The sequence below is a fragment of the Epinephelus lanceolatus genome, chromosome 12, assembly GCF_041903045.1.
Source record: "Epinephelus lanceolatus isolate andai-2023 chromosome 12, ASM4190304v1, whole genome shotgun sequence".
Lineage (NCBI taxonomy): Eukaryota > Metazoa > Chordata > Actinopteri > Perciformes > Serranidae > Epinephelus > Epinephelus lanceolatus.
The window spans coordinates 45,441,679-45,461,348 of NC_135745.1; the positions used below are offsets into that span (position 1 = coordinate 45,441,679).

The 19,670-nt window shown below is 46.1% G+C and overlaps 1 protein-coding gene across 1 annotated transcript; it reads right to left on the bottom strand.

Moving 5' to 3' along the window:
* Positions 1-1,681: 1,681 nt before the first annotated feature.
* On the bottom strand, positions 1,682-12,885 carry c12h7orf25 (chromosome 12 C7orf25 homolog). The gene is made up of 2 exons (XM_033649566.2): positions 12,735-12,885; positions 1,682-3,073 (listed from the first exon to the last, which is right to left on the bottom strand). The coding sequence occupies exon 2, from the start codon at positions 3,055-3,057 to the stop codon at positions 1,771-1,773; it is 1,287 nt and encodes a 428-aa protein (XP_033505457.2). The 5' UTR covers positions 3,058-3,073; positions 12,735-12,885; the 3' UTR covers positions 1,682-1,770.
* Positions 12,886-19,670: the final 6,785 nt, after the last annotated feature.

Genomic DNA, 19,670 nt, shown 5'->3' on the forward strand with positions numbered 1-19,670 from the left:
CTCTGACATGTTCTCCCTGTGTCAGCGTGGGTTTCCTCCAGGTGCTCTGACATGTTCTCCCTGTGTCAGCGTGGGTTTCCTCCAGGTGCTCCAGCTTCCTCCCACAGTCCAAAGACATGCAGGTTAATTGGTGACTCTAAATTGTCTGTAGGTGTGAATGTGAGTGTGAATGGTTGTCTGTCTCTATGTGTCAGTCCTGTGATAGTCTGGTGACCTGTCCAGAGGGGGGAACCGTGCCCCTCACACAGTGTCAGCTGGGATAGGCTCCGCCCCCCTGTGACCCATAAAAGGATAAGCGGTTGGAAAATGGATGGATGATAACAAATAATAATAATAACTCATCAAACTCATGTGTTCACCATGGCTTCTTAATTCAATAATCCATCTCATGCCCAGTGTACTATCACACAGTTTCTCTGCTTTCTTCTGTTGTTTGTTATAGTTTTGTTGCTTTTCTGTACTGTTCTGTTGGAGTTACTGTTTCATTACTGTATTGTTTTTTAATTCTCATTTAAAATATTGTGAAAATTAGGCCTATCCTGACCCGAAAAGATGCAGAAAAATTGGTCCACGCTTTTGTTACCTCTAGGCTGGATTACTGTAACTCTCTATTATCAGGTAGCTCTAGTAAGTCCTTAAAAACTCTCCAGCTAATTCAGAATGCAGCAGCACGTGTACTAACAGGAACTAAGAAACGAGATCATATTTCTCCTGTTTTAGCTTCTCTGCACTGGCTCCCTGTAAAATCCAGAATTGAATTTAAAATCCTACTGTTAACTTATAAAGCTCTAAATGGTCAAGCTCCGTCATATCTTAGAGAGCTCATAGTGCCATATTATCCCACCAGAACACTGCGCTCTGAGAACGCAGGGTTACTCGTGGTCCCTAAAGTCTCCAAAAGTAGATCAGGAGCCAGAGCCTTCAGCTATCAGGCTCCTCTCCTGTGGAATCATCTTCCTGTTACGGTCCGGGAGGCAGACACCGTCTCCACATTTAAGACTAGACTTAAGACTTTCCTCTTTGATAAAGCTTATAGTTAGGGCTGGCTCAGGCTTGCCCTGTACCAGCCCCTAGTTAGGCTGACTTAGGCCTAGTCTGCCGGAGGACCCCCCTATAATACACCGGGCACCTTCTCTCCTTCTCTCTCTCTCTCTCTCTCGTATTCTATTACTGCATCTTGCTAACTCGGCCATTCTGGATGTCACTAACTCGGCTTCTTCTCCGGAGCCTTTGTGCTCCACTGTCTCTCAGATTAACTCATATCACAGCGGTGCCTGGACAGCGTGACGTGTGTGGTTGTGCTGCTGCCGTGGTCCTGCCAGATGCCTCCTGCTGCTGCTGCCATCATTAGTCATTAGTCATACTTCTACTGTTATTATACACATATGACTATTGTCACACATGTATACTGCCAGATATTAATACATACTTTCAACATATTGTACCACAGTAGCCAGAACTATAATTATATTTACTTTCATTAATGTTGTTGTAAGCTACTGTTATTACCGTCTGTCCTGCATCTCTCTCTCTCTCTCTCTGTCTCTCTCTCTGTCTCATTGTGTCATACAGATTACTGTTAATTTATTATGCTGATCTGTTCTGTGTGTGAACAGTAACACGACACACCTGTGTGACACACCAGGTGACCTGCAGTAACAGTTGACAACAGAGCAGGAAGTGGGCGTGACACTTTATTGATCTTTGATTACAGATTTATGATCAGATGATATTTACATGACACATTGATTAATGCACCTGTGTATGAACTCAAACTCCCATCAGCCCCTGCTCAGAGACAGGCGAGGCCCTCCACTCCTTGCCCTCAGTCAGAGCTCTCGGCTGGTGGATGAACACGCTGTATCGGACGCCCTGATTGGCCGCCGCCCTGACGAATCGGCTGTTTGCCGTCATGGTAACGGCTCTCAGTGAGTCTCCTGTACCAAAGATCATGAGCGAGCGGCGGTTGACCTTGGCGCTGGGTGTGAGGTGCAATGTGCGCTCCGACGGCTGGTCGTCCACCACGTGAAGTCGGGCCAGCAGCTTCTCAGCCCGCTCCTTCTCACCTGGCCCGCCCAGCGTGTCCAGGATCAGCTGGAAGTCGCCGATGGCGGCACGGCAGGCGAACAACTCCTTCCCTTGCATGAAGGCGTCGAGCTGCGGCAGCACCTGCTGGTGGCGCTCCTGTGCCGCCTGCTCCGTCAGCACGGGCTCCCTGAAGGTGAAGTAACATCGCCCGTGACTCAGCGACGACACGTACGTGATGAGCGTGGTGATGTCCAGGTTAACACGCTGACACTCCTCCACCTTCACCTGAGCGGGAAACGCCAGGCTGGCCACCACCGTGCCGCGGTCGACTCGTGTCAGCTCAGACTCCTCCTCCTCCTCATCTTCATCTTTATCTTCAACTGGCTCCTCCTCCTCCTCCTCCTCCTCCTCCTGCTGCTCCTCCTCTTCCCCTCCTTCCTCTGTCATCACAGCGTTGACAGCAACAATGTCCCCGCGGACGGCAACGCCCATGTCCTTGAGGCGTTCAGCCATGGGATAGGAGACCCCGTTGTAGAAGGCGAAGACGATGTGGGGGTGGCGGTACTGGACGGGCTGCTGGCGGCTGGCCTGCAGGAAGTCCTGGGCCTGGCTGACGATGCTCTTGTCTCCATACTGGCCCCGCCCCTGCCAGATGTTGTGTAGAGCCTCCGCCTTCCTGCCCACCGCCTTCACCCAGGTGTGTCCCCTGTTAGCCACCACGTCCACCACCAGCGTCTGTCTGCAGCCGGCGGCGTCCTGGTAGGTGAAGACATGCAGCAGAGCGACCACGTCCTCCAGACTCTCCACCGACTCCACGATGGCCGTCAGGTGAGTCAGGTTGGTGCTGTGCAGGTGAGACTCTTTGACCTGCAGCTCTCCGGCCTCCACCCGTCGCAGGAAGCGCAGCTCCGCCCGCAGTTTACCACACAGCTTCTGGTGACCCTCCACACCTTGACAGAGGTGCTCCGCCCGCTGCAGCAACGCCTGGGCGGAGCTTATTCTCTGCTGCAGCACCGTCTGCAGAGACATGACTCCTACATCACACCTGAGGACAGACAGAAACAGAGACACCTGGACATGACTCCTACATCACACCTGAGGACAGACAGAGACACCTGGACATGATCCTTACATCACACCTGAGGACAGACAGAAACAGAGACACCTGGACATGATCCTTACATCACACCTGAGGACAAACAGAGACACATGGATATGATCCTTACATCACACCTGAGGACAAACAGAGACACCTGGACATGATCCTTACATCACACCTGAGGACAGACAGAAACAGAGACACCTGGACATGACTCCTACATCACACCTGAGGACAGACAAAAACAGAGACACCTGGACATGACTCCTACATCACACCTGAGGACAGACAGAGACAGAGACACCTGGACATGATTCCTACATCACACCTGAGGACAAACAGAGACACCTGGACATGATCCTTACATCACACCTGAGGACAGACAGAAACAGAGACACCTGGACATGACTCCTACATCACACCTGAGGACAGACAGAAACAGAGACACCTGGACATGACTCCTACATCACACCTGAGGACAGACAGAGACAGAGACACCTGGACATGATTCCTACATCACACCTGAGGACAAACAGAGACACCTGGACATGATCCTTACATCACACCTGAGGACAAACAGAGACACCTGGACATGATCCTTACATCACACCTGAGTACAGACAGAGACACCTGGACATGACTCCTACATCACACCTGAGGACAGACAGAGACACCTGGACATGACTCCTACATCACACCTGAGGACAGACAGAGACACCTGGACATGACTCCTACATCACACCTGAGGACAGACAGAGACACCTGGACATGACTCCTACATCACACCTGAGGACAGACAGAGACACCTGGACATGACTCCTACATCACACCTGAGGACTAGGGTTGGGTACTGTTCATAATTGAACCGATACGGTACCGGTACCGGTATCTGGAATTCAGTACCGGTACCAAACAGTACTTTATTTCGGTACTTTTTAACCCTATGGGCCCTAGGCCTTTTTTGGGGTATTTTTACTGCCTTTACTTTTAAGCTCATATCACAGTCATTATAAAGGCTACATACACATGCTATATCTTGTTTTTTTCAGGACAATCTGGGCTAACCAGATTTGCCATCATTTCATGTCCTTCTATGTGCGTGTATTTTATATTGATTTTTATATCAATGAAAAAAAAACAAATCCGTGTGACTAAATTGTTACATTTTTACATGTATCTCACCATAGCAAGTTGGAAAAAGACATATTCTACCATATATGAAGAGGGGAGACTCTCTGGAATCTGGCAATATAAGAACCATGATGGTGGGACATTCTGTCACTTCACAGCTGTCCAAAACATGTGGTTTGTGCCAGGCGGACATGTTTGCCAGTATTTTTTCATTATTGCAAGAAATTCCATTGACTCATTCACAGGTCAAAAATGTGTTTTATCTAAAAGAAACATGCAATATTTACATCTACGATCATAGAAAAATAGTCAACCAAGTGCAATGATGTCCTCCAAGATAATATTTGTTTTTCAGTTTCAGTTATATATTGGGGGAACATTTTGGGCATTGGTGGGGGGCACGTGTCCCCCTCAATGTATATGGTGACTACGGCCCTGTCAGCATGCATAATTAGGCTGCAGTTGTCTGGGTGCGCAAAGGTGAAGTGGCTGGTCTTGTCATACAAAGTTTGATGGAGTGTCAACTGGACAATATGGAGATATTTGCATCTTGAAAGCCGGACTACAAATGTGGATAGACAGGGAGAAACACACACAAGCCTAAGACGTGGTAAGATACGATATTCCTCACTATATGAAGTGACTGATAACAAGATCTGTATAATGGACTGTAAAGAAATTCATCAAGTTTTTATTTTGTAGACAATTGATCTGTATTTAGAGCGTGATGGGATGACAGCACAATGATGTGTGTGGTCCTGCGCTTTCATGTGATATGCGTGGCATTTCTGTGCGACCCTGCGTTCGCGATTAATCCATCCAAGAGTAATGTGTGTGCAAAGCTGTATGAAAGCTCTGTTATACATAATTTTATTGTAATTTTTCACTGTGAAAACCGACAAGTGCTTGGCCTTGTCGGAAAGCTACAATTCTGTTGTTTCTGCTGATATGCGTGGCTTCTCACTAGGACGCACGGTCGCGGAGAAAATCCACAGAGAATAACGGGTGTGAATTTGGACGCACTATGCATCGTTCGGGCCCATAGTCTAAACTTCTCAGTTTCAACATTTTATTGAGAACATTTAGGAACAGTGCTGCACGTTAACTTTTGTCTGCACATTGTTTTTGTCGCCATTGTTGCTGAGTCTGAGGTGCGAGTCATGTGCTCTCGGTCCGCCTCCACCTCGGGTACCGAAATTTGGCACCGTTTCATTTTAAGTGAATCGGTACTCGGTAGTACCGACGTGAATCAGTACCAAGTACAAAAAGTACCGAGTTTCGGTACCCAACCCTACTGAGGACAGACAGAGACACATGGACATAATTCCTACATCACACTTGAGGACAGACAGAGACACATGGACATCATTCCTACATCACACCTGAGGACAGACAGAGACACATGGACATGACTACATCACACCTGAGGACAGACAGAGACACATGGACATGACTCCTACATCACACCTGAGGACAGACAGAGACACCTGGACATGACTCCTACATCACACCTGAAGGCAGACAGAGACACCTGGACATGATTCCTACATCACACCTGAGGACAGACAGAGACACGTGGACATGACTCCTACATCACACCTGAGGACAGACAGAGACACATGGACATGACTCCTACATCACACCTGAGGACAGACAGAGACACCTGGACATGATCCTTACATCACACCTGAGTACAGACAGAGACACCTGGACATGACTCCTACATCACATCTGAGGACAGACAGAGACATCTGGACATGACTCCTACATCACATCTGAGGACAGACAGAGACACATGGACAGGATTCCTACATCACACCTGAGAACAGACAGAGACACAGACACCTGGACATGACTCGTCCTCCAGCAGGTGTCCTCACACTGACTGCAACACTCAGTGTCCAGTTTATTAGGAACACTTGTCTTGGTATGATTTACCTGTTGACAGGTGTTTGTTTTGTTGGACACGATTGGACACTCGTCTGTCTCTTGTCTCGTTATTGTTGTAACCTCAGAGTTACAGGAAAACGTGGTGACGAGGTGAAAACAGGAAGTATGACATCATCAATGTCCAGCTGTCCTCAGTGTTTACATCATCTGTTATTATCTACATCACTGATACTGAATCAGTCCCCGAGGACACTTGAAATCATGACTGAGTCCAGAGTCCAGAGACATTTCATACATACACAGCCTGAGGCTGAGCGTGTAGCAGGAAGTAGAAACATGGCGTGTCCTTTAGCGGACGCCCCAAGTACGGGAACTTAGTTCTTGTTGCAGCGGCCGCGGGTTCAAACCCAGCCTGCAGCCTTTGTGTTTGATGTTGAGTTTGTGCCCAGTGTGTTTGGGCTCCATCACATTACAGCTGAATATATTATATCACACTGTTAAGACAGAAACATGTTTCTGTATGTTAGACACGTGACCTCATCACATGACATCACCTCACATTACCTGTTAACTCTGCAGTCTGTTCCCATCACACCTCACGATGTTCAGCTGCAGCTGACGCAAGAGATTTGTTTCATGTCTTCAGTTGGGATGAAACAAGTTCTGCTTCCTGTCTCTGAGAGTCATGTTATCTGCACTCTACTGATGATGTCTGTTGGTGCTCACTGTGAACGCACCTCTCTCAGGCTGAACATACTCAGAGCTGATTGACTTAATGCTGATCAGCTGTTCTGTTTCTCAGCTCAGGCTCAGTCAGCTCAGAGATCAGGATCAGGATCAGGATCAGAGTTTGTTGGAACCTGCTTTGTGAAACAGGACCTGGGGTCCGTTTCACAAAGCAGGTTCAACAAACTCTGAGTCTAATCCTGAACTCTGAGTTGATCTGCTCTGAGATAGGAAACTCTGAGTTTCCGGTTCCAGAACAGCTGATTTGAATCAGTTTAATCAACTCGGAGTAGTTTCACCTGGAGTTAAGCGCGTGCACCACAACTATAAAAAGCCTGCATCAATGGAGCTCCGATTCGACGAGTCACCATGGCAACGGGGAAGAGGAGGGCTGCGTTTTTCAGCCCATTAGAATTAGAAATCTTAATGTGCTCATACTGCGAGTTTGCACACGTTTTCAAAAAGAAGTGCAACACCGCTGCAGCTGCAAAAGAGAGGGAGACGGCGTGGGAGAACATTGCTGCTCTGGTCAATGCAAAGTTTAAATGTAGTCCTTTGCAATCACAATAATATTACAGGGGAAAACTGCTTGAATGGTAGCCTATTAATTTATTTCATTTAGGTTCCCGCGGGGCAGAAGCGCACTTGGCAGCAATTTAAGATGAAATATAAAAACATTGTTCAAACAGGTAAGACCTCAGCATAATCTCATGGGGGAACCTCATTTTGATCATGTTTTACATTGTAAAGTAAATATTAAGTGGCTGTTTGACTGTGCAGTTGTTTTACCCCCAACATAATGCTGTTTTCACACACATAAATGTCTTCTCATCTATATCATGTTCTGTTAAATACTCGTCGTACTCGTCGTCCTCCACTTATCCGGGTCCGGGTCGCGGGGGCAGCAGCCTCAGCAAAGAAGCCCAGACAGTCCTCTCCCCTGCCACTTCCGTCAGCTCTTCCGCGGGAACCCCAAGGCGTTCCCAGGCCAGCCGGGTGATGTAGTCCCTCCAGCGTGTCCTGGGGCGGCCCCGAGGTCTCCTCCCGGTTGGACACGCCCGAAACAACTCCCAAGGGAGGCGTCCGGGAGGCATCCTTACCAGATGCCCGAACCACCTCAACTGGCTCCTCTCGATGTGGAGGAGCAGCGGCTCTACTCCGAGTCCCTCCCGGATGTCTGAGCTCCTCACCCTATCCCTAAGGCTGAGCCCAGCCATCCTGCGGAGGAAATTCATTTTGGTCGCTTGTACTTGCGATCTCATTCTTTCGGTCACCCAGAGCTCGTGACCATAGGTGAGGGTTGGAACGTAGATCGACCAGTAAATTGAGAGCTTCGCTTTCTGGCTAAGTTCCCTCTTCACCACAACAGACCGGTTAAGCGCCTGCATCACTGCTGACACCGCCCCAATCAGCCTGTCAATCTCCCGCTCCATCCTACCCTCACTCGTGAACAAGATCCCGAGATACTTAAACTCCTCCACCTGAGGAAGGACCTCCCCCCTGACCTGGAGTGGGCAATCCACCCTTTTCCGGCTGAGGACCATGGCCTCAGACTTGGAGGTGCTGATTTTCATCCCAGCCGCTTCACACTCGGCTGCGAACCGCCCCAGCGAGAGCTGGAGGTCACTGTTCGATGGAGCTAGGAGGACCACGTCATCCGCAAATAGCAGGGACGAGATCCTCCCGTCACCAAACCTGACACCCTCCACCACTCGGCTGTGCCTAGAAATTCTGTCCATGAAAGTTATGAACAGAACCAGTGACAAAGGGCAGCCCTGGCGGAGTCCAACCCTCACCGGGAAAAGGTCCGACTTACTGCCAGCCACCCGAACCAGACTCATGCTCCTTCAGTACAGGGACTGGATGGCCCTTAGCAAGGGGCCACCAACCCCATACTCCCAGAGCACCCCCCACAGGATGCCCCTGGGGACACGGTCGTAAGCCTTCTCCAAATTCACAAAACACATGTGGACTGGTTGGGCGAACTCCCATGCCCCCTCCAGCACCCTGGCGAGGGTAAAGAGCTGGTCCACGGTTCCGCGTCCGGGACGAAAACCACATTGCTCCTCCTCAATCTGAGGTTCAACTATCGACCGGACCCTCTTCTCCAGCACCCTGGAGTAGACCTTACCGGGTAGGCTGAGGAATGTGATCCCCCTGTAGTTGGAACACACCCTCTGGTCCCCTTTCTTGAAAATGGGGACCACCACCCCGGTCTGCCACTCCAGAGGCACTGCCCCCGATGTCCACGCAATGTTGCAGAGGCGTGTCAGCCAGGACAGCCCTACAACATCCAGAGCCTTGAGATATCCAGGACGAATCTCATCCACCCCCGGGGCTCCGCCGCCTCGGAGTTGTTTCACTACCTCAGCGACTTCTGCCCCAGAAATTGGACGACCCGCCCCCGAGACCCCTGTCTCTGTTTCCTCACTGGAATACGTGTTGGTGGGATTGAGGAGCTCCTCAAAGTATTCCTTCCACAGCCTGACAATGTCCCCAGTTGACGTCAGCAGCTCCCCGCCCCCACTGTAAACAGTGTGAGCAAGTTGTCGCCTTCCCCCCCTGAGGCGCCGGACGGTTTGCCAGAACCTCTTTGGAGCTGATCGATAATCTTCCTCCATGGCCTCACCGAACTCCTCCCACGCCCGAGTTTTTGCCTCAACGACTGCCGCCGCTGCGCTCCACTTGGCCCGCCGGTACCCGTCAGCTGCTTCTGGAGACCCACAGACCAACCATGCCCTGTAGGCCTCCTTCTTCAGCCTGACGGCTCCCCTCACCTCTGGTGTCCACCAGCGGGTTCGGGGATTACTGCCGCGACTGGCCCCAGCGGCCTTGTGGCCACAGCTCGCAACTGCCACCTCGACAATGGCAGAGCGGAACAAGGCCCATTCGGACTCAATGTCCCCCTCTGCCCTCGGGACGCGGTTGAAGCTCTCCCAGAGGTGGGAGTTGAAGATCATCTGGACAGGTTCTTCCGCCAGGCGTTCCCAGCAGACCCTCACTGTTCGTTTGGGCCTGCCAGGTCTGCGCGGCGTCTTCCCCCACCATCTGATCCAACTCACCACCAGGTGGTGATCAGTTGACAGCTCTGCTCCTCTCTTCACCCGAGTGTCCAGAACATATGGCCGCAGGTCAAATGATAATGTTCTGTTAAATAATTAAGCCTATTTAAACTAACACAGACTTCTAGCCAACAGAAAGAAGGCAGATGCCCGTAAAACGAACACACTTTTCTGACCGCCCTGCACACAGCTGCCCTACTCAAGTGCTCAGCGTCTCCAACATTCTACAAAAAACTTCCATTTGCAAAGAAACACAGCGCAACACACAATATCTGCTGGGATGTGAGAGCATGACTACGATTGGTAATGTTGCAAATAAGGACGGATTAGGTCGTGTATGTAGATGATGGACTGTGACGTGAAACGGTACCGCTCAAAAAGATAATTGTGTGGAAATGCTAGAACATCTATGCGCAGTCTGATAACCATCTCCCGACGAATATTTAATTCTCTGCGCAGTAATGCTGCATCTTCATCCACGGGATCGTTATCAAAAGGACATGCCATGTTAGTGAAAAAAGTCGCCACCTACTGTGCCTAATGGACTTCTAATATACTGACTCTGATTTTTTTAAATGATTTTTAAAATGACAGACGGCAGAACTAGGCTACGCCAAAACTCGCCTGCTGACTGAATGAATGAGGAAATCAGATGGAGTGTGGCTCTGAAAGAGGGTGGAGACAGAGAGAAACTCGAGGTTCATTGAGAAAAACCTGGTCCCGACCAGGTTAGGTTCATAGAGTCTGTTACTATGGTAACTGACCGAGAGCTTAAGTTACCTCTCTCCCTGAAACAGGTTAGAGTTACCCCTCTTTCTCTGGTTTGAGTTACCTCCCTTTCTGAAACGGAAAACTCAGAGTTTCCCTCATTTCAGGGTTAACAGACTCTGAGTTTTCACTAAACCTGCTTTGTGAAATGGACCCCAGGTGAACAGGAAACCGTCTGTTGTTGCTCCTGTCGCTACTTCATTACACAGAACAATAAAGTTTGTCAGTTTGAATATGAAATGTCTCTGGACTCTGGTGTTGAAGGTTCCTCAGCGTTCAGACCAATCCAGAATCAGTTTTAAACCAGGACACATTCAGGGGTCAGGTTTCAGGTTCTGGGTCAGGTTTCAGGTTCTGTCAGAGGAGCGTCACACTTGGTGTATCAATCACAAAGACTATATTTTATGCATAATCAATAGACTTGCACCGATTAATCAGCAGTGCTCGGAATCGGGCCTGTTTTCAGCTGATCAGCCATGACCTGTGACCGGCTGGTCAGTTTAAAATATGCCGATTTAAAATGCCGGTCAAATTCCCGCCGCGCCGCATGATTGACATCGCGTAACATCAGCAGCACACACACGCACATGTGCAACTCACAGCTTGGGCGATGTGAGGAAGTGAAACATGGGCGGCTTCTCACCTTCATCATTCACGCACACTCATCAAAAGAGAGAAGGAGGAAGTTGTTTATTGTCCGTGTTAGCCTGAACTGTGGAGCTCTCACTGCTGCACTGTGCCGCTGGACACTGACGAGGCGCGTGTTCACACGCTTACTGGCGGGCGCGTCCTCAGCACTAAAGGCTTTCATACAGGCGACCAACATGTCGGCCGTGTGGAATTTTTGTCTATTCAAGAAATTACCCACAAATGCTATACAGCAAGAATTATTATTTTATTTATCCATGTTTTTATTTATGTATGCCTTTTTAACTTATTTATTTTAATACTGTACCTGAAGTTATATTTGAGCAAAAAGGAAAATGTTTCTCAACCTGTGTTGCTGTTGTTGTTTGTGTTTGTGTTTGTGTTTGAGGTGATTATTGAAGAGCTGGTTGTATCCTGGTTAAAATGTTCTGATAAAGCAAACATAGAAAATATTGCAATATCTTGTGAGCTGTAAAGTGGTTTGAAAAAAATGAAATTGGTAGTGGCCAAAATCGTAATAGGCCGTCCAAACACTGCAAATCAGAAATCGGGATTGGCCCCAAAAATTGTAATCAATGCAAGTCTAGTAATCAATTAATCTATTGATGGATTATCAGGAACAGTGATTAATGTTCTGTCATTGTTCAATATTTTCTTATCTTCAGACAAACAGTGTAGGAGATGTTTCTTTTACCTGCCTGACAGTTTCGACTGTGACTCCAGTCTTCGTCAGAAGTTTCATCTGACGTGTTGCTGACGTGTCATTAATCAGCTGGCCGGCCCAACAGATCTATCAGAATCTGTAGGCAGTGACGCCTGATGTTAAGTTTTCCTGTTCTGGTCCTGGAGTCACAGTCGAAACTGTCCAGCAGGTAAAAGGAGCCTCTGCTGTTTGTCTGAAGATAAGGAAATACTGAACCTAATCCATCTAATGTGCTGTCAGTTACATCACTTCCTGTCAGAGCTGTCATCATGATGAAGGAGCTCACACTGTGTTCACTGACACATGACAGACATGATGAGGAAGAGGAGCAGACATGTTTGCACATCAGTGACGTCACACAGAAACAGTCTGGCGTGTCAGTGGGAACTTACTGGTTACAAAGTCATTTCGATTAATAAGTCGCGCGCGCGCGCACACACACACACACACACACACACACACACACACACACACAGCAGCTCAGGGTCACCTGTCCACAGGTAAGTAACCTGTTAGGGTTTCATGAATGGACTGAAACAGCTCGTTAGCTCTGATGCTAACTCTGTGACGTCAGTCAGCTTAACTTCGCCGGTCTGAAGTTTATCGTGTCGTATTTTCGGGCTTTTAAAACAAATTAAACATTTAAAATGTTCAGAAAATAAATGTGACGTTGACTTACGTCAGCAGAGTCGCGTGAGCTTTAATCCGCAGGCTCGTCTTCAAGTATGAGCTAACTGAACAGCTAGCACTATTGCTAATGCTATCTGACAACGTCTTCTTCTTCTTCTTCTGCTGCTGTTGCTGCTCTGCTGCCCGGAAGAACAACTAAGACGTTTCCGGGAGGGTTTTTCAGAATAAAAGCGTTAATTCAGGTGATTGTTTGCGTGTTTATGTGACTTTGTTTGTTCTATTCGGAGGAAGAGGAGCTACAGAGACGAAGGTAGCCGATATCATTTACTGTAGTTTAACACGCGCACAGAGGACATTAGGCTCGTTGGAGATGAACTGCGCCTCACCTGTGACGTAGACAAAAGCAGGCGGCTGCAGCAGGAGGCGGGGCCAACAGGCTGCGGTGAGGTCGGACACTTACTTCTTATGGCCCAATTCCATATCCACAAAAAAAAAAAAAAAAAAAAAGGGCAGAATCAAAACCCAGTCTGCAACAATTCACCCAAGAAATCCACCAATATGCAATAACAATAAAAGACATTAAAAATAAAAAAGCCATGAAAACAAACTGTATTTTTGAGAGGCTCAATATAGCCCCACTTTAAGAACAATTATGGATGTTATTTATGTACATTTCTGGCAATGTTTCTTTTTTTTTTTTTGTTTCATTCTTTTTTTTTTTTGCTTTCTTTCCTTCTCCCCCTATTATTTTAGTATGTCCTAATCCTTTGTTTCCCCTGGTTTTTTGATGTATGTATCTATACTTATGTAGGCTATATAATGGTTTTCTTAAGTGTTTTGACGATGCTGTTATGCCTATCGTGCCTAAATTTAAAAAAAAAAAAACACAAAACTTGTGGACTTGGCAAGTCCACGCGAGAGTCCGGACTTCCCAAGAACAGGAGGACGGGAGGACGGGAGGATGTGAGGACAGTCATTTCTGCCTTTGGAACAGCAGCGAACTTGATGATGTCACCACCTCTGCTCGCCTTGGCTGTTGTACTGTGTTGTATACATGCATTTAGAATACAACAAAATGTCAAAATGTCAGCAGAATGTAGGACTACTTCAAATGAAGAGTTCAAAGTACTCATGATGCAGAGTGACCCAATTTCAAGTGTTGTAATCATCATATACATGAATATGTATTGAGTATTAATTGATCAACGTAGGCAACGTAGCAGCATTTAAATGTTGTCATGGTAGAACTTATTTTAACAGCTGTCACTGGTGCACTAGTCTGATCTATAACAACACACAGCAACTTGTAAATATGAAACAACAACATATAAAACAAACTATCTGAAAGTAACTATAGCTATCAAATAAATGTAGCTTGAGTAGAATGCACAGTATTTCCCTCTCAGTAAATGAAATACCCAAAGTACATCAGATTTGTACTTAAGTAGCTACTTGAGTAAATATACTTAGTTACTGTCCCTCACTGCATTTGTCTCATCATTATGCTTTCTGTCTACACTTTTATGGAGACGTGACAGTTTACTTGGTAGAAAAAACAACAGCAGTTTAATATTCAGTCTGACATTTTATTGAAGTATTGAGTTGTAGATTGTGGTGCTGTTGAACTGTACTGGATTACACTGACAGCAGTTTGTCATTTAGTCTGTCCTCACCAATATAAATGGATCAAACAGGTCAGATGTTCAGAGGAGAAGTTTATTCAGACATCAGGTATACAATTCATATCAGATAATCAATATTTAAAATGCTGTTGAATACATACTACAATAAAGACAATATTTAAATACAATAAATAAATTACAATAAATTCTTAAAATCATTATTGAATGGTAAAAACACATAGGCCTACCACAGAGATATCAGCCACAAATTTCAAAAGGACGACCAGAGAGAGGCTGCTCTCTGTGGGGCAGCCTGAGCGCTCATACACACGTTTATTACCTGTGAGCGCTGACACCACTGTCATCTAGCGGACCTCAGTCACGTTCAACTGGGCTCTATATTAAAACATCGACCACGGCTCTGACGTTTAAACTACGCATGAAAACACTACGTTCTGTGACAAAACAACAGTCACATATCGGTAATTATGGCTTACAACTGTGCGCCTTTCCCTCACTTGTCATTTTCCGATGACTGTTGCGAAATGCATGCTGGGATACCTGGCTGTCTGAAGTCCACACAAGTCTGCTCCGATGCATCCCCAGTGAAATGGGCGTGGCAAGAACACATCCAGGAATTTGGACTGAACTTGGCCAGATGTGAACTTTGAATTGGAACAATGCTTGGGCTGTGACTGATGACATGTCACAAGTCCACAAGAACACAAGTCTGCACAAGAACACATGGTGAGAAACGGCTTTTCCCTTCAGTCCGTACAGGAAGTCACAGACACACTCACATCCTGTCCCGAATGATGTCAATTCATTAAAAAAGTGATCAGACCCATATATCAGTTTGTTTGGTGCGGTTTAGTTTATTAGGATCCCCAATCTTCCTGGGGTCCAACACATCAAATTATACAGTAGAAAACACTGCAACACAATAAAGCACAACAAGCAAACAAAACAAATTCTACGGTCCGGATATCATCAGAAAAATCGTAATTCATTCATAATTCAAAAACCAAAAACGGTAAATCTGTTATTTGATTCAAAACAAAAAAAACAAGAGTACCCAAGAAAAACGTTTTTGGTGTCAGAATCAAATAACGAAAAACCAATCAAACCCGGCCCATTTTTGGTTTTTGTCGATCCGTTTTACCATTATTCCTTTTTGAACTGAATATTGAACGGGACTGCGGACATTCAGCCAATTCGTTTTTGCGTTTGAAACCAAAACCGGAAGTCACATGTTTTTTTCCTTTTTTCATTTTAAACCAAAAAACGAAAAACGAAATCACGTGATCTATTCCTTTTTTGTTTCCAAACAAAAAAAACAGAAAACCAGTTTTGGTTTTTGCAAATTCCTTTTTTCATTTCTCATTTGGGACAGACAGTAGCATGTTGGGCAGACAGGAAGCGGAAGTGAAGTGTAAAAACGTCAAAATAAAATCCATTCTACCAATATATACATATACATACATATATACATATATATATATATACATATATATATATATATATATATATATATATATATATGTATATATATATATATATATATATATATATATATATAATATTTATGGGTAGAATGGCCATTCTATTAAAAATGTAACACCCAACATTATGCAAGCACAGGATCTAATAAAATAAATAAATAGGCCTACATATGCTATGCATATGAAATATATTTTATCCAAAAAACGTGTGAAATATTATTTAGCTGCGTAGTGTGAATTAATAGCCTAATTAATTACATATGTGGAAACAGCCTGTGTCGTCCTTTGTTAACCATTTCACATACAGATGTTACTCATTTCAATGCCGCAGCCACAGTGAAGGGGGTGAAATAATTGATCCAGGAGTAGCTGCAGTGCACAACAACAACCAGCAGGTGGCACATGTGAGCAGTTGAGATGCAGCGTCCAACTGAAACTGTTTGAGAATTAGCAGTAGGCTACTGTTATATTTTCTGCTGGACCTGAACAGTATACTAACTCATTACACAGACTTAAGAGGACAGCTGGACACTGATGATGTCATACTTCCTGTTTTCACCTCGTTACCACATCATTTCCTGTAACTCTGAGGTCACAATAATAACAAGACAAGAGACAGACGAGTGTCCAATCGTCAGTGTGAGGACACCTGCTGGAGGACGAGTCATGTCCAGGTGTCTCTGTCTCTGTCTGTCCTCAGGTGTGATGTAGGAATCATGTCCAGGTGTCCCTGCCTCTGTCTGTCCTCAGGTGTGATGTAGGAATCATGTCCAGGTGTCTCTGTTTCTGTCTGTCCTCAGGTGTGATGTAGGAGTCATGTCCAGGTGTCTCTGTCTCTGTCTCTGTCTCTGTCTCTGTCTGTCCTCAGGTGTGATGTAGGAATCATGCCCAGGTGTCTCTGTTTCTGTCTGTCCTCAGGTGTGATGTAGGAGTCATGTCCAGGTGTCTCTGTCTCTGACTGTCCTCAGGTGTGAAGTAGGAGTCATGTCCAGGTGTCTCTGCCTGTCCTCAGGTATGATGTAAGGATCATTTCCAGGTGTCTCTGTCTCTGTCTGTCCTCAGGTGTGATGTAAGGATCATGTCCAGGTGTCTCTGTTTGTCCTCAGGTGTGATGTAGGAGTCATGTCCAGGTGTCTCTGTTTCTGTCTGTCCTCAGGTGTGATGTAGGAGTCATGTCCAGGTGTCTCTGTTTCTGTCTGTCCTCAGGTGTGATGTAGGAATCATGTCCAGGTGTCTCTGTTTTTGTTTGTCCTCAGGTGTGATGTAGGAGTCATGTCCAGGTGTCTCTGTTTCTGTCTGTCCTCAGGTGTGATGTAAGGATCATGTCCAGGTGTCTCTGTTTCTGTCTGTCCTCAGGTGTGATGTAGGAATCATGTCCAGGTGTCTCTGTTTTTGTTTGTCCTCAGGTGTGATATAAGGATCATGTCCAGGTGTCTCTGTTTCTGTCTGTCCTCAGGTGTGATGTAAGGATCATGTCCAGGTGTCTCTGTTTCTGTCTGTCCTCAGGTGTGATGTAGGAATCATGTCCAGGTGTCTCTGTTTTTGTTTGTCCTCAGGTGTGATATAAGGATCATGTCCAGGTGTCTCTGTTTCTGTCTGTCCTCAGGTGTGATGTAAGGATCATGTCCAGGTGTCTCTGTTTCTGTCTGTCCTCAGGTGTGATGTAGGAATCATGTCCAGGTGTCTCTGTTTTTGTTTGTCCTCAGGTGTGATATAGGAGTCATGTCCAGGTGTCTCTGTTTCTGTCTGTCCTCAGGTGTGATGTAGGAATCATGTCCAGGTGTCTCTGTTTTTGTTTGTCCTCAGGTGTGATATAAGGATCATGTCCAGGTGTCTCTGTTTCTGTCTGTCCTCAGGTGTGATGTAGGAGTCATGCCCAGGTGTCTCTGTTTCTGTCTGTCCTCAGGTGTGATGTAGGAATCATGTCCAGGTGTCTCTGTTTTTGTTTGTCCTCAGGTGTGATGTAAGGATCATGTCCAGGTGTCTCTGTCTGTCCTCAGGTGTGATGTAAGGATCATGTCCAGGTGTCTCTGTCTGTCCTCAGGTGTGATGTAGGAATCATGTCCAGGTGTCTCTGTTTTTGTTTGTCCTCAGGTGTGATGTAAGGATCATGTCCAGGTGTCTCTGTTTCTGTCTGTCCTCAGGTGTGATGTAGGAGTCATGTCCAGGTGTCTCTGTTTCTGTCTGTCCTCAGGTGTGATGAAGGAGTCATGTCCAGGTGTCTCTGTTTCTGTCTGTCCTCAGGTGTGATGAAGGAGTCATGTCCAGGTGTCTCTGTTTCTGTCTGTCCTCAGGTGTGATGTAGGAGTCATGTCCAGGTGTCTCTGTTTCTGTCTGTCCTCAGGTGTGATGAAGGAGTCATGTCCAGGTGTCTCTGTTTCTGTCTGTCCTCAGGTGTGATGTAGGAGTCATGTCTCTGCAGACGGTGCTGCAGCAGAGAATAAGGCCGGAGAGCTGCAGGTCAAAGAGTCTCACCTGCACAGCACCAACCTGACTCACCTGACGGCCATCGTGGAGTCGGTGGAGAGTCTGGAGGACGTGCTCGCTCTGCTGCATGTCTTCACCTACCAGGACGCCGCCGACTGCAGACAGACACTGTTTTGGGGTGCTGCTGCGGGGGTGGATTGCCTTAAGAAGGCAGTGTCTCTTCTGTCTCATGTAGCTCTCAGTTTTGGCAGCAGTTCTTTTCTTTTCAGTCGGACAGCATCCATGTAGTCCCCATTTATATAGATCTTGGTACCCTTGAGGTTCTTGGCTCTCTGTAGAACTGCAGATCTGTCTTTGTAATAGGGCCGTAACGGTACATGTATTTGTGTCGAACCGTTCTTTATGCGACTTTCGGTTTGGCACAACCCTGTACCGAATTATTGGGCACAGGATATTATTTTATTTTATTTTGTTTTATTTTAATTCCGTTTTTGTGAGCTGAACCATTTAAAATATCTAGTTCCCTGACGGACATAATTGAGTGATGGACCGAGTCCGACCGTAAATTTCCGCTTTCACTTTGTGCAGCGCATTCTTGCATTTTGACAACATGGCAAGTGAGCCTGACGAACCTGAAGACCCACCCGCAAACCTTAAGTCCTCCGTTTGGGAACACTTTGGTTTCAGGGTAAAATACGAAGATGGAAATAAACAAGTTGACAAGACAAAAGCAGTGTGCCGACACTGCAGAACAGCGGTCGGGTATGTACTTGGAAACACGTCTAACATGCTAACGCATCTAAAGCGACACCACCCGAGTTTGAACGTTAACCGGCACGACTAGAAAAAGCAATCTGGTGCAAACTACGATATCGTCGTCGTTTAAAAAGAAAGAGCGTTTCCCTGACCATCGCGCTAAAGAAATAACCAACGCCATTGGAGTTGAGTAAAATTGTTTAAGCTGCACTTTAGATATAAGCATGTTTTGTTTACTGCACTTTAACAAAGTGGGAAAGCTAAGTAAGTTCCTAGTAAAACTGAATCTGAGCAGACTTTAAAGCTGACCAGCTGCACTACACTTTTTATTTTAATTGAGTAAAACTTAAAGCAGAAATGTATATTTATATTTTTCATTCAAAAAAATGTGTTAAAAAACAGCAGGATTTTATTTTTCACTTTTATATTTCTATTTTCATTCAAACAATGTGAAAAAGCAGGATTTTATATATATTTGTTTCATTCAAAAATTGTGTAAAAAGAGTTAACTGCTGTGGTGGTATGTTTTAATAAGGTTACCAATAAGTAAAAGATATTTAATAGTTGTCTATTTTTTCATTACTGTACCGAAAAAAACGAACCGTAACTTGTGTACCGAGGTACGTACCGAACCGTGATTTTTGTGTACCGTTACACCCCTACTTTGTAATGTACAAA

Excerpts from the sequence above, each read along its gene's own strand:
- c12h7orf25 (XM_033649566.2), bottom strand. The coding sequence starts at position 3,057 with ATGTCTCTGCAGACGGTGCTGCAGCAGAGAATAAGCTCCGCCCAGGCG.